Source organism: Erithacus rubecula (assembly GCF_903797595.1).
Source record: "Erithacus rubecula genome assembly, chromosome: 8".
In the NCBI taxonomy this organism is placed as follows: Eukaryota; Metazoa; Chordata; class Aves; order Passeriformes; family Muscicapidae; genus Erithacus; species Erithacus rubecula.
Window position 1 is genome coordinate 16147903 of NC_136659.1, and position 14050 is coordinate 16161952.

General features: G+C 39.6%; 1 protein-coding gene across 4 annotated transcripts in view; it reads left to right on the plus strand.

Moving 5' to 3' along the window:
* The first annotated feature begins 2154 nt into the window (after positions 1–2154).
* LNPK (lunapark, ER junction formation factor) overlaps positions 2155–14050 on the plus strand; it is a 46399-nt gene continuing 34503 nt past the window's right edge. For 2 of the 4 annotated variants that reach the window (XR_013774803.1, XM_079310380.1), the window contains exons 1-5: positions 2155–2266; positions 5837–5918; positions 7149–7193; positions 8340–8527; positions 11746–11804. Coding sequence is in view for 2 of the 4 variants with exons in the window: in XM_079310380.1 (XP_079166506.1) it covers positions 5892–5918; positions 7149–7193; positions 8340–8527; positions 11746–11804 (319 nt within the window). In the remaining 2 variants the exon portion in view is untranslated. The remainder of the gene's footprint in view (positions 2267–5836; positions 5919–7148; positions 7194–8339; positions 8528–11745; positions 11805–14050) is intronic. The other 2 variants (XR_013774804.1, XM_079310381.1) reach the window with 1 other exon arrangement.

A 14050-nucleotide genomic window follows, 5' to 3' on the forward strand; every position in this document is an offset into this window, starting at 1 on the left:
TTGCATTTATCTAAAATGTATATGATGCTAGACTATGGAATGTGTGTCAGCACACTTCAATGTGTTAGCTTGAAAATAAAGATTTAAATAAGCTTCTGTCCAGCAACACACCACTTGGAAGTGTCAAAGTCAGAAGTGGACTATTGATCTGAAATAAAAAAAGATATCCTCTCAGCAAATTGATAATGATTGTTACAAGGATTTCAGTAGAAGTGGCTCTAAAGTGCAACCTGAAGAGTGGGAGAGGCTCAGTCACTGAGTCTTTTTTCCACTGGGAAAGGAAGGAACAGGCCTCAATGAGAAAAATGAAGCTGTCTATGTAAGTGACCTCTGTGCTCAATAGCAGAGTATCTCCAGCAGCCAGTGGCTCTCCACTGACCACCATTATTTTGATATGAATGAAGTGTCTTGGAGACAGTTCTAAACCATGATTCTCAGCTAAAATTATTAGTTATCTGATAATGTAATCATGTAGAGCAGCAAGATTCACACTGAACACTGGCAGGAACTAAAAGGATCAACTTCCCAATGTCCAGACCACAAATGAATGCTTGCAGATGATCAGACTCAGCAGCTCTACTACTTAAAGCTTGAAGGTGATTGTCTTGTCTGGACAGGTGGTGGGATATTTTTTGTCCTCTCCTGGCCTAAAAGCTTTGCCTATTCTATTTGAGTTCATGTACAGGGTCTGGCTGGGATGAAATAATTTTCTTCACAGCAGCCCATACTCTGCTGTGTTTTGTATTCTGTGATTAGAGCAGCTGCTTTGGCCACTGCTCAAGAGGACTTGCACAGCATTGAGGCTTTACCTTTTCTCATGCTCTGGTCCCTTAGAAAAAAGGCTGGGGGCAAACAAGAATTTTGGGAGGAGAAACAGCCAGGACAGCACAGCCAAACTGGCCAACGGGATATTCCACACCACATAATGTCATGCTCAGCAATAAAACTGGGATTGCAGAGTAAGAAGGTGGAAGGTGGGGGTTGTCTTCCAGAATCATCAATTGCTGGGTGACTTGCTGAGCATCAGTGTGTCTGTGGGAGGTGGTTAGTATTTCCCAAGCATCACTATTTTTACCTTTCATTCACTTATCAAAGTTTCCTTTAACCCAACCCATGAGCTCTCTAATTTCCCCTACTACCTCCCCCACCTTCCTGAGGGGGAAGGAGTGGGAGGTTGTGCGTTTACCTCCTGACCAGGGCCAGCCCATCACAATTGGAAAAAACCCAACATTTGTAGGCTGTATTATGATGCACTATAAGATACAACAATTTCAACAATGCAGGGCCAGCTGAAGATGTGCAGCTTTTGTATAGGGATTTTATTGAAGATGCGCAGCTTTTGTATAAGGATTTTTACTACAAGGCACTTTGTTCCACATCTATGCACATGCACTTGTGTTACTGTAGCGGTAAAACTTCTGAACACGTCAGAAAGAGTGCAAACAGCAAGTACTGATTATTGACTCTCTATTCCTGTGTCCTCTCGGCATGAGGCAAGGGATGGATGTCAGCAATGCAAGAAAGCTGATGGAAATACAGCACCAAGGGAGAGGACATTGTTATTACGGTATTTAAAGAAATTCAGAGTTCTGCTTCTCTCCAAAGACATTCAACACATGCCGACTGGAACGGAGGGGACAGTGAGAGCAGCCCTTTGCTGTGCCCCCAGGGGACAAAGCGCCCGCAGAACGCTCACCCTGCGGCGCCTGTGGCAGCACCGCTTCACGGGCTGAACACGAGTGTCAGGAGGCCCGCAAACCTCCACACGACAGTTCGACCTTCACGTTTAATGCGTGTTTTAGCATTAAAACACCTTTATTTGCTGTAACAGGGATCAGCGAGCCGCAGGAAGACGGGCTTTGTGCTCCCGGCCCCGCTGGCGGCGAGCGCCTTCCGACACCCGCCCGCTCCGACTCGGCTGGGCAGAGGCGCCCGGGACACCGCCCGCGCCGGACGGCGGGGTGCGGCGGGAGCGGGGCACGGGCGCGTCACGGCACGAGGGGCACGATCCGGTAGAGCACGGTAGGGCCCGGTCCGGCACCGCTCAGCGCCCAGCGCCCAGCGCTCCCCGCCCCGCCCAACGCCGCCTCAGCCGCCGCCCGCCCGCAGCGCGCCCGGCCCCGCCCCGCTCCAGCGCGCCCCGCGGCAGCGAGCGCTGATTGGCGGCCGCGCCCGCGCGGGGCCTGGTGGGAGCAGCGCCCGCGCGCCGCGCTCCTCCTGCGGCGGCGTTGGCGGCGGGCGGGATGCGCGGCCCGGCCCGCGGCAGGTACGTGATGGCGCGGGATGCGCGGCCCGGCCCCGAGCCCCCCGCGCTGGGAGAGCGCGCCCGGCGCTCCCCATAACAGCGCTCAGATACCGGCCCCGGGGCACGGAACGCAGCGGGGCGGCAGGTGCCCCCTCCTCTCGCGCCTGGCCGCGGTGCGGCCTTGCAGGAGCAGCCCCGCGCTGCGGGAAGCGCGGCGGGCGCCGTGCGGCGGCGGGCGGGCCCGGCTGCGGGGCTGCGCTGAGCTCTGCCAGCGCCCTCCGTGCCGCCGGGCCCCGGCGCTGCCGCCCCGCCGGGGCTGGGTTTCAAAAATGAGCGCCTGACGGAGCACTGCTCGCTCCGTCGCTGTGCAGTCCGTGTGGGAGCCAATTTGCCTTCTTATTTAAGGCTCTACATAGCGTAGGACCTCTGTGGCATGGTTCCAGACGGAAACAGCCGCAAATGAAGTTTAGATGGAGAAAAGTTCAGTGTTTTGTTGTAGCTGAGGCCAGCAGTAGGTGCTGGGTGATGCTCCTGGTTTCGCTTGTTTCTTTGTCCTCGGCACTCAGCTGGAGAAACTTTTCATGTCCCAGTGGAAGTTTGTGAGGTCATTAAATTGTGAGCAGAACTGGAGATTCAAATTGAAAGGTAGAATTTGTGTTCTTTGTAATGGTGCATATCTAAAAATACTTCCATAAAGTGGAATCACTAAGTTTGCAGAAAAGACTTATTTCAAAAGCGTTGCCCGTTCCTGTAGTGGAGAGGTCTGTATGCACGGCCTTGGTTACAAGTTTCTAACTTCCTTTTTCTTGTAGCGTCTTCTCTTGATGTTATTCAGTCTTGAATTTCTGCATGTCAGTTATTAAAATTTACATGGGAGACTGAGTTTTTGGAGAACTTGTAATCTTTAAAACATTAACAAGCCTGAAGAAATTTGAGACTGACTTGATAAAAGTGTAATGAGATCATGAAGCTATTTTCTCCATGTAGGTGGATGGGTGTGGGTGACTTCGTGGATTTATGCCCCTTTCAAAAGAGAAGCTTTTTCTGCTCTGGTCTCTTAGTCTGGCACTTCTGCCTTTTATTAAATAACTTAAATGTTTTGGGAGTAGAGGAGCTGCTATGAATATTTTTTGAGAGAGTCAAGTAATAAAATTGGTAGTAGTGTTTTTCTTAAGCTTCTCTGCTCAGTGTTTTTAATGTTTCTTTTGTCTGATTTAAGCCTAGGACACATTGCAGCTATCTTACTTGTGTATTACATCAGTGATAATGTGTGTGGAAAGGAGTCCAACTGCACTACTGCTTAGTCAGTGAAATGCACAGCTCTGTGCTAGAGTGCAGCCTTCAGAAGGGAAAAGTCCTGTGCAGTAATTTTTTTTTGTTAGAGCATGGGAAGGAAGCAATTTGTGGACTGTCTCTTGCCGTGAATAGCAGGATATTAGTGGTAGGTATGTGGAGTGGCAGGTAAGGAGGAGGGAGGAGAATTAGAAGCAGCTGAAGACAATTTGTGTTGTCATGTCAAGAAGAAGATGGGAGGAAGGAAAACATCTGAGGCATTCCATAGTAATCATAAAAAATTTTCTATCTCCTCACTGAGGATTCAGTGACTAAACCGTAAGTGTGAATCTAGTGGCCTTAATCACTTAATACCTCTTTGGGGAAGAGTTTTAGTAGTATTACAGACTTGCAGAGCAGCATCTGTAATACCTGTCATCATCCTAGCTCCTGTAAAGTCACATGCATAGTGGCACTTGTTGAACCTGTTTCTCCTCCAAGCATTTGCCAGATGTTTAAAAAAATCTTCTGTAGCAATAGCAGTGTGAATGTATTACTGGAGTAAGTTAGTCACAGATAGCTCATGGATAATTTGCTCTCAAATGATCCTCTAATGTTTCTAGAGGTTCTCAAACTATGGTTTGAAGGAAAATGGCACACACAAAGGCCATGTGAGCATGTCTGGGCATCTCTATGTCCACAGCTGAGAGCTGCCATTGCTCCTAATGGCAGTGGCAATGCTAGGGAAACGTTGGGAGTCTTGTACTGCCTTTACAGACTTCTCAATTGGTTATTTGACACAGTATCTTTATTGCAAAACAATATAAAAGCTATACTCTGTCTGTAGAAATATCTGGGAAGAAAATGTAGGCTCAGATCTTCTGCATTACCCATCATGCAAAATCTCTCCTGTATCTGCAAAGTCCCAGTTGTGTAAAATTCTTGGTCTTAGATTGTGTGTTTAAAAAAAAAAAGCTGCTGTTTTACTGAGGCGAGTTGCTGCAGTAGTGATTATTGTGAGAATTTGTTCGAGTCCAAGGGGTAATTGCTTTTTCTATATCTCACCCCTTTGTGCTACTAATTTGGCAGCAGTGGAGCTAATTTGCCCATCTGTTCCAGCTTCATTTTCGTGGCATTTCTGATATGGATTTCCTTATCTTTAAGGATTGGTTTCTGAAACCAGTAGGGCCTATAGTTCTGAAGTCCTTGGCTTTCTTAAAAGGTGTGGAGCTTACCAGACTAAGTAGTGTTTGTACCAGTGAGCTGTGCATATATTATACATCTTAAATTGTTCTAACAGCCTGAGACAATTTGAAACAAATTTGGATTGAAATATATCTATCAGTGTTTGGCCAAAGGAAACTTAATAAGATAATGATCACTTCCATTTCTGTTCAGCTAGGTCAGTTAGTGTTTCATTCCAGAATGAAAAAGGTTTAAGCCTTGGTTGGGACTGAGCATTAGTTTACTGCAAGGGTTGTTTTGAAATGGTTACATTTTTGTTCAATAGGAAAAAAACTTTTATATTAAATGACCAGAGAGAGAATCTGCCATCCTGAGGTTCTGTTGATTCATCTATCTTCTAATGGAGGGTTGCTACAATTTTGGTTCAGGAGCTTAGACCCAGATCATCAAATTAATGTTGTTCATGGGTTCCAGGTTTGTGTGGGGTGAGCTGAGCTGCTCTTGACCCTTTGGAATTTTTTTAGTCATTTGATGTGCTGGTGACTGGGCTGTACATTGTGGGGAAGGTGTACAGGAAAGACCTGCCAATGTGGTGCTTTTGTACAGCAAATGAGATCTTTGAAACTGGTTGCTTGGACTCAAAACTGAGCACACAGCATATTCTTGTTGATGAGAGCATTAAAAGGAAATAGATTTATTTGAGAAATTTTCTCATGAACAGAAGGATGTTAATGCTGAATGCCTAGAGTGACAGCTGGAAAGGAATACTGACTTATGCTTAGGGACAGCAGAATAAAGAACTGGAAATCAGTATCTTAAATAATCCTGCCCAATACTAAGTTTTTAAAATTGTTTTTCTGCTGGAGTATTTTGATGGCTCTTTTTGCTGTTCATTTGTGCCTGTGTTTTTCAGAACTCCCCTCTGGTTAAATATTTCCAAAATAAAAATAACTTTGGCCACATCTGTCTTACAGGATGGCCTATGAATCAGAAAACTGTATTTAAAAATAACAGGTAGATAGCTAGACAATGGCTTTATACAATATTTTGATTTTTTTAAGATGCTGGAATGAATTTGAGAATCTTTGATTATGTTGTTGGATTTCTGCTAAGTGCTTAATGCTTTATTTCCAGCTGTGAATTGTTGTAGAAGATTGATAGCTCTGCCAACATTTGTCCACAGTAGAAGATGGGTGCATTAATTTCACGATGGAGGGTAAGTAACATTGTGTAACAATGTGGTAACCTTTAGTCTAGAAGATGGGAGTACCTAGGACATGTTTACTATTAATACTGGCTGAATGATGGGGCTAAAATTTTCCTGTGAGTATAGGACTTAGTCCAGTAGTGGAATATCATGACCAAAAGCATTCTTTGCTAAATCACTAAGCTGTGAAACTCTGCTGTTGTCCTTCATTTCCTTTCCAGTACTAGCCTGGTACTGGCTTGGTTAACTTAAAAATATGCAGTTTCAACTCTTTTTGTGAATCTAAATTCTTTTGTGATGCATCATTGGGATAGAAATTGCAGCATCTGTGACTAGAATGGCTGGTGACTTAGGCAGAAATTGGTATATGCAGGATACATTTGTATGTTTAAACAATAGTTTGGTAGCTACTTCTGTACAAGTCTGTCTTCCTATCTGCTTTTATTGGTTGTTGAGTGGTGTACTGAATTTGAGGAAGAAAGTGGATGAGGTTTTTGTCTACTTTCCTGGTGGGTGAGAGTTGTTTTGAGTCTGAGTTTGCCTTTGCATATTAGCAATTGACTTCAGAGCCTTCCATACGAAACTCCATTAAAGGTGAATCTTTAGGTGGAATGTCAGTTTTGTATCATTAAATCTCACTTTCAGGGTGATGAAGTATGAGCTGTGGTTTTTTGAATTTGTGGTGTGAAGGGTGGGGAAAGATTGTGGCTTGACAATTCTCAGAAATCAGGAAAGATTCCTAGGAGGTGGATTTCCAGTTGCTCCTATGGGGAATTTTACTGGCTATGACAGCCCTTACTTGCAGTTGCTTATGATTTATTTACACAATGTGTCCTTATACTGGATGAATAGTAATAAAAAGCTGGAGTACTCAGGTTAGGAATTCCTCTCTATGTCCTCTGTATTTTGCCTATTTCTGCCACTCATCAATTCTATTCTTGTTTTACTTTCCACCCACACATTCATTATTGCTGTAGATGCATTATAGGTTTTCATTTTTTGTGATGTAGGAGAGGAGTCTTCAGTTAAGAGTAATGCCAGCTGTAAAATAGTGATTCATTAGAGTCTGTTCTACTTGTCATGCTAAAGTAGGAAAACTTCCTATCTTTATGTAAAATAGATACTTTATTAATCTATTATGAATATATCTTTTTGTTAGGAAACTGTTAATGTGCAGTAATCCTCGTAATACTGAGTTTTTAAAAGTGAGATTAATATCTTTGTTCTTTCCCTTGTAAGCAGGCAAAGCCTTCCACTGTAGAAGTATTAGAAAAATTAGATAAGGTATGTGTTTGCTTTTTGGTGTTTTGTTTGATTTATTGTTTAAAAATATCCTCCTTTTTGCTGGCCATGTATTTCTCTCATATTAGGTAAAATACTCTTGTGAAATTTTAAATTATTTTGGTAATTATTCCAGTAGTAGAGATTCTGCATATCAGAGCAATTATCTTTTTTCCCCTTACTGTTTAGTCATTTAAAAAATACCAATACTGTATAATATATAGTAAGAAACTACAGGGCAAATATTTTGAGAGCCTGAATATGGAGCTGCCTTGATTATACAATTTAGTTATAACTAGTGGTTAAAGTCCCATGTAATGGCAAATGTCACTAATGCAAAGCTCCATTCATCAGGTTGATTAGAAAAGCTTCAATGTATAGTTTTGTATTTACAAGTTGTAACTGTAGTGGAAGTAAGGAAGGTCGGGGCAGAATAACTGGTTAGTTTGTTCAGTAATCAATTGTGATTTTTCACCAGCATTTGTGTCAGATGTCTGTACTCTGGGGAAATTAACTGTTTTGAAATATGCTGTTGATATTTTGTTTTCCTTTTAATGAAAGTGTGAATACTTCTGTTGCCACATGAAATACAGTCAAAATGGTTAATATAGCAGAGCATTGCTAGATCACTTATTAACAGACCAGAAGCAACGTATGTTCAGGATTTCACTCTCAATGTGAGGAAAGTACTGAAAGGAAAACAAGTGAAATGATGGAGAGGATCCAGCAATTTGCCATGTTAGTAGAAAAGTGTTAGAGGCATTTAAAGTTCCACAAGTACCTGATGAAAGCTTTAGAGTGCCAAGTATGGTTAGTAGTGACTTATGTGATAGTAAAGACTGCCATTTGTAAGATACTGGTATTTTTCACTTGTTCCAAATATGCTAATGCATTACAAGTGGGAGAAAGTGCTAATTTTTCACCAATTGCTAATAAGGTGCAAGTGGCCCATAATATAACCTTATTAGTGTGGAGTATTTATATGCTATGAAAATTATCTTTGGGCAAATATTGTAATTTATCAAAAAGCTACTTGACTTTCCTAATCAAGTATCAAACTGATAGGGATGATTTTAGCAAACATTTAAAGGCAGCTTTGTAGAACTACTTACTAATTGCACTAATAAGGCTGAACCTGTTTATTTGCAGGAAATACAGACATTAGAAGAATTTAGAGAAAAAAATCAGAGGCTACAGAAACTATGGGTTGGAAGGCTTCTTCTCTACTCCTCAGTTGTTTATCTTATTACTTGCTTAATTGTATATTTGTGGTGTCTTCCTGACGAATGGACAGCAAGGCTGACAATGACACTTCCATTTTTTGCATTTCCATTGATGTAAGTAAATATGCCTTTTTTATTTTCTAACTGCTGTCTTTTTTGATAAAAGGAGATGGAAAATACGTCTCAGCAGGGGTTTGGGTTTGCCTTGACAATCCTTGAGATGTCATAACTTGCTGAATTTTTTCTTCTAAAATAAATTCAAGTAGTTAAGCAGACACTTTCTTTGAGGGGAATGTCTCTCATGGGTCTGGGTTTAGTATAGAACTAAGTCTTATCATCAAAAGATAATAGCATCTAAAGTTACTTGGCTTATCAAAATTGTACTGGGGCTAGAGAGCTGTGTCTGAGCAGCTGTAAGGTAATGTAGTATAAGCATAAGAGCATTATCTTGGGTTTTATTTTTACTGCAGTTTATAAAGTCATATTATTATGTGGGAGTAACCAAAGGTAAAATGTAAAATAGAGTGTATAAACCTGGGAGAAATACAAGAATGAATGGAGAAACTTACTTTCATGTGTTAGGTGGCTATTAGCACAGAATTGACTTGAAAGGTCACCCTAAGTGTGCTGAAGACTAGTTTTACATAATGAGCTGTTTTTCTGGAAAATCATAGACTGTTTTCTTCAACAAGTAAATATGCAGACTTCATTGTATGTCAAGTGGAGAAAGTATTGCCCACATATTTGTTCCACCGAGCTGATTGGTTGCTTATCCTGATGAGGGGCTTATGTTGTCTAAGAAATCTACTTTTCTAAAAGTACCAGAATGGGCTCCTACCTCACTGAACAGCTGCTGTGCTGCCTCCCCTTCCTCCAGACCATCAGGGAGGTGAGAGCAGCCTGCTGAGTATCTCTCCTGCTGATGGGGAGCACAGTGCTTTTACTAATTTGCTGAAATGATTATAAATGCTTCCATTTGTACAGCACTTTTGTATGAAAGCCTGGTTTATAGATGCCCTATCTTTAGACTTGAAAGGCAAAGTCAAAAGTCAATATTTGAGGCTTTGAAAGTTTGGTGAGGGTGGGTCAGCATAATGTAACACGTGGAAAACCCCCAATTTGAAGATGCTTTTTGAATGTTGTATTGCATTATCCATAATATACTGATGTGCTGCTGTTGTGGACTCCTGTGGAGAAGATACTTGGGCAGCAATATAGTATCTTGACTGGAAAGGATTGGTATAGAAATTGGAGCTCAACTTAATCTTTGCCAGTAATATGAATTAATTTTGTTCTTGAAGACAAGCATTTCAAAGTCTTTGTTGTTAGTATGTGAGGCTTGTTCATGCCAATAGGAAAGGCTTGTAAAAGAGAAAGTATTACAGCCTGCTTTCACATAGGTGTGTTAGAATTAGTGTAGGAATGAAAGCTTTTATTATTGAAGGTGATGGCTTCTAGTGCTGCAGTTTGAATTTACATGTTAGACTTTTATTCTCTAGTTTGTCTTCCAGTTCTGCTTATTTTTCTCAAGATGGCTCTCTGTAAAAATCTGATTCAGATATCAGCTTACTAGTGCTTAGAATCAGACTGTTGTTCTCTTATGACTTGCAACTGTTTATCAGATATTTTTTTCCCTTAAGCTATTCCCCTTCAGCTTTTTTTGGCAGATATGAATGGCAAGCAGCTGCCAACTTATCTTTGTTCTCGGTCAAGAGGTGACTCCATGCTGAATGCCTGGTGCCACCCAGTAATAGCTCTAGAGATTTTTCAGACCTAATCAAACTCTGGAGTATGTCTGCCTTTTCCAGCTTGCAGTCAGTCACCAACTTATTTCTGCCTTAGGTCAGTCCCTCAGGGTCTTGGCCAGTTTTTGATGTTGATAGAGCAAGTTAAGTTATATTCCTAAAACTTCCTTAATTTTAAATATATACTGAAATACCTTAAAAGTTGAAGAAATATGTTAGCATGTTAGAAGGGTGCACTTCTTGAACTGATTTTTATTTGAATTAGTTTTAATTTGCATGTTCTGATTTTTCACAGAAATATGGGCTTTTTAGTAGAATTGGTTGAAAGGGTCTGCTATTAAACTTTTGTCTTGAATTTCCTAAAGAGGAAATGCTTTTTTGTTTCATGATATCTAACTTATTTGAATATTTAGAATACAGCTTTAGGTAGAAGACTGTTAAGCATACATTAAAAGAGAAATAATACTTTTTGCCTGTGTAACAAGATATTTAAAGGCAATTTAAACTGTGTAAACATTTAATTCTTCTGGTACTTTATGAAGACACATTTTGTGTTGTGTAAGCAGATAAATCCACCTGTATTACTAGATCAGTTATTATACACATGTTCTTAGGAATTAAGTCAAAACTCTTAGAGCCTTTTACCTGCTTTCTCATGCATGCTTTTAGTCAGATAACCTTTCTAGCCTTTTTGCTTAAATGAAACATTGCTAATTTAGGCTCTATTATTTAATTACCATTAGGGGGTTTTGGATGCTTGGAATGGCTTGGTGTATGAGCTTTGCCACTTGGCTTAGACTGAATAACTTACCAGGAAAAGTGTCAGCTTAATATTTAGAAGCAATTCTAAGCTGTAAAACAAATGAAGTCCTGATGATTGCAGAGAGACCTTTCAAATGTGAAATGGTCATAGATCAGTTTAACTTCATCTTGACATAAACTGCTCCAGCTAAGTCAGCTGAAACCCTACAGAAACTGAGTAGACTTAGAGCTCTCTGAAATCACCAGGACTCAGGTCAGTTAATTCTGCTTGGGAGAGCATTTGTACAATAGCTCTATCTCATGATTTTCATTGGTATTAGAATTCTTCCCACTAATCTCTTGGGCCTTAATTTTGGGCCTTAACTGGTAAGTTGTGGTTGTTTTTTTTTTTTTTTTTTTTTGTGTTTTTTGTTTTATTTTTTTTTTTTTTTTGTGTTTTTTTTTTTTTTTCCCAATAAAATCCATTATAAATCTATCAAATAGAAAGTGATGACTAAGTGATTTTCAGCTGAACATTTTGTAGCAAGTGATGATATTGCTCCTGGTGCCTTAGTATTTCTGCCTTAAGTAACAGTTAATTTTGATCGAAAAGGTGATATTATTTAGAGCAATATTCATGTCTTGTTGAAAAGATTTAATTTTTGTAAATACTTGTATACTTTTTCTATAAATACTAAAAATTTACTATGTAAATGTTTAAAGGTTTCTGTCCTTTGTATTTGTGAAATAAAATCTCATCTGGTAAGTGTTCTGTTTGCTAAATGACTTCAGAAATGGTTACTGTAATATTTTTAAATTAATATAATTCTACTTTTTCTTCTCAAGAATCTGGTGTATAAGAACACTGCTCATTTTTTTCTTTTCCAAACGGACAGAAAGGAATAGTAAGTACTTTTTCTTTGTTTTGTTTGTTTTTTTTTTTAAGAATATGTAGCTAGCTGAGAATGATGCTTGCTATGATAATGTAAATGCTTTTGATCATTTGTCTTCCAGGAAAACAAGAGTAGCCTTTTAGGTGATACTGAAATGGGTAATATTAGCTAAACTTGTTTTCTACCACATAGTTCATGAAGGGGCAGGAAGGGAGCTGCTTGATCTTTCACTTCACTTATAAAATTGTACTGACTTTCTCCTGTCTTTGCATGTGTCAAATGTGTAATGGATAAAATGTGGTGTAGAAGTAGGAGCAAGAGGAAAGAAATACAAACAATAGTAGTAGTAGTTCCCTTGATACTTGCATCTCACAAGTGTTCCAGCAGTCTTAATCTGTTATCCTTATATAAAAGGGAAGAGATTTATAGCAGATGTGTCTAATTTATTTGTCAAGATATTTTTTCTCTCCCAAGTTCTCCAAAGCATACTTATGTTTTCCTGAGTGGGAAAGGTTTTTTTTTTTTTTTTGCTTTTTTGAGAGCTAAAGAAAATTGGAAGTAGTGTAGCAAAACTGAAAAGTAATGGAGGTGTTCAAATACATATAAAAAGTTGTTAAATTTTGCATTAGAATGAATCTGCATGCTATTTAAAAACAGCATCTGTGGCACTTGTCTGCAGTAGTTAGAATTCATTTGAGACTTTCCTTGAAAGCAGTCCAGCCTGTAACAATATCTCATGGTGATGTGAGCAATAATACAGGAAAACCTCAGTGTTGCTCTGTGTTTTATGACTTGCAGAACAGCATGATATATTTAATTTGTGACAGCTTACAAGTTAAACATCACTTTTAGAATTTTTCTTAAACTTAATGTTTGCATTTGATATGCAAGCACAGAACATACATTTTTATGTAGAAATAAAATTGTCCATATATTCAGTGGTGCTGTGTGATTCATTTCTAAGGTGAAACAAATGATTTGCATTTCATGGCTGAATATGGAGAAAAAAAAAGTATGTTTTTCTAGTTTGCTTAAATGTCCTTATTGCTGTTTTGAGCATACAGGCAAGTCTAGTGCTTTTGTTGAACCTGTGTTTAAAGGGTTTAGTAGATGATAGAACATACCAAAAAGGATTATTTCTGTGTGGTTCCAGAGACTGGATAAAAATGAAGTGTTTTATGTCAGAGATAAGTCTTATATTTGAAAAAGAAAAATCAAATATAGAGTTGAAGCAGTAAAGCAGGATAAAGTGTAGCTGAGAGAGCAAACTGCCAGCCAAGTTGCTCAAGTTTTTATTCTGGGATAAGTTAGTAAAACATACTGAGACACTGGAGGTGGTTATTTAATACAATAAACTCTGTACTGAATAACCAGTATACACCAGATTTGGGAATGATGCTGTGAATGAAGAAAATTTGTAGCTAGACTCGAGGGAAGCTGATGCAGAGAGATGATGGAAATTCAGTTTTTAGCACTGATCAGACAAATGACTGTTAAAGATTTAGGCTGATCTCTCCTGAAGCGTGGAGAAAAGAAATGACGTATATTGCAGGTATTGACTTCTCTAGTATGAATTCTTTTCTTTCTGTGGGCTTAATTCAGATGAGATATGTTGGTTTCTTGAGAGCACTTTGCAGTAATTGCCATTTGGCCACGTGTGAAGGGGCAGGTGTTTCATGAGGTTCTTGTTACATGCAGGAGGTAAAGTGATCAGAAAGAAACACCCACACTTTAAACTGATTGCATTGCTTTGTGGAAGCTATGCTTGAAAGTATTCTAGACATTTCTGTACCAAAAGCACTTGCAGTATCTTGAGTAACCATCAGTAGCTGGCTGTGTTCTGCTGTTTTTTCTTGGTTTCATGATACCACACTGCATTGCAGTACACTCTAAGCTGTGTGGGACAACGTGTGAGACTGTGTTCTAATACAGAGGTAAAATTTGGTGAAAGGAGGTACCTTATAAATTTCAAGATGCACATTTTCAGGAATTGTCTGTCTTCTGTGGTCCCTTCCAGGATTAAATACTATCTTTTTCCATGTCCTAGTAACAAATACGAAGGGTTGTAATTACCCTTTTATTTCATAAATAATCACCTTTTAAATATGTGCGTGCAAGTTTTTGTGTTTTGCACATTTAATAAGGAGGTTTATTTGATCAAAATGGATTTCTGCATTCTGGAAAAGAACAAAAAAGTAATTATTTGTTCCCTTATTTTTAAGTAACAGTTTTCCTGAAGTAACTTTGAATGGTATGGA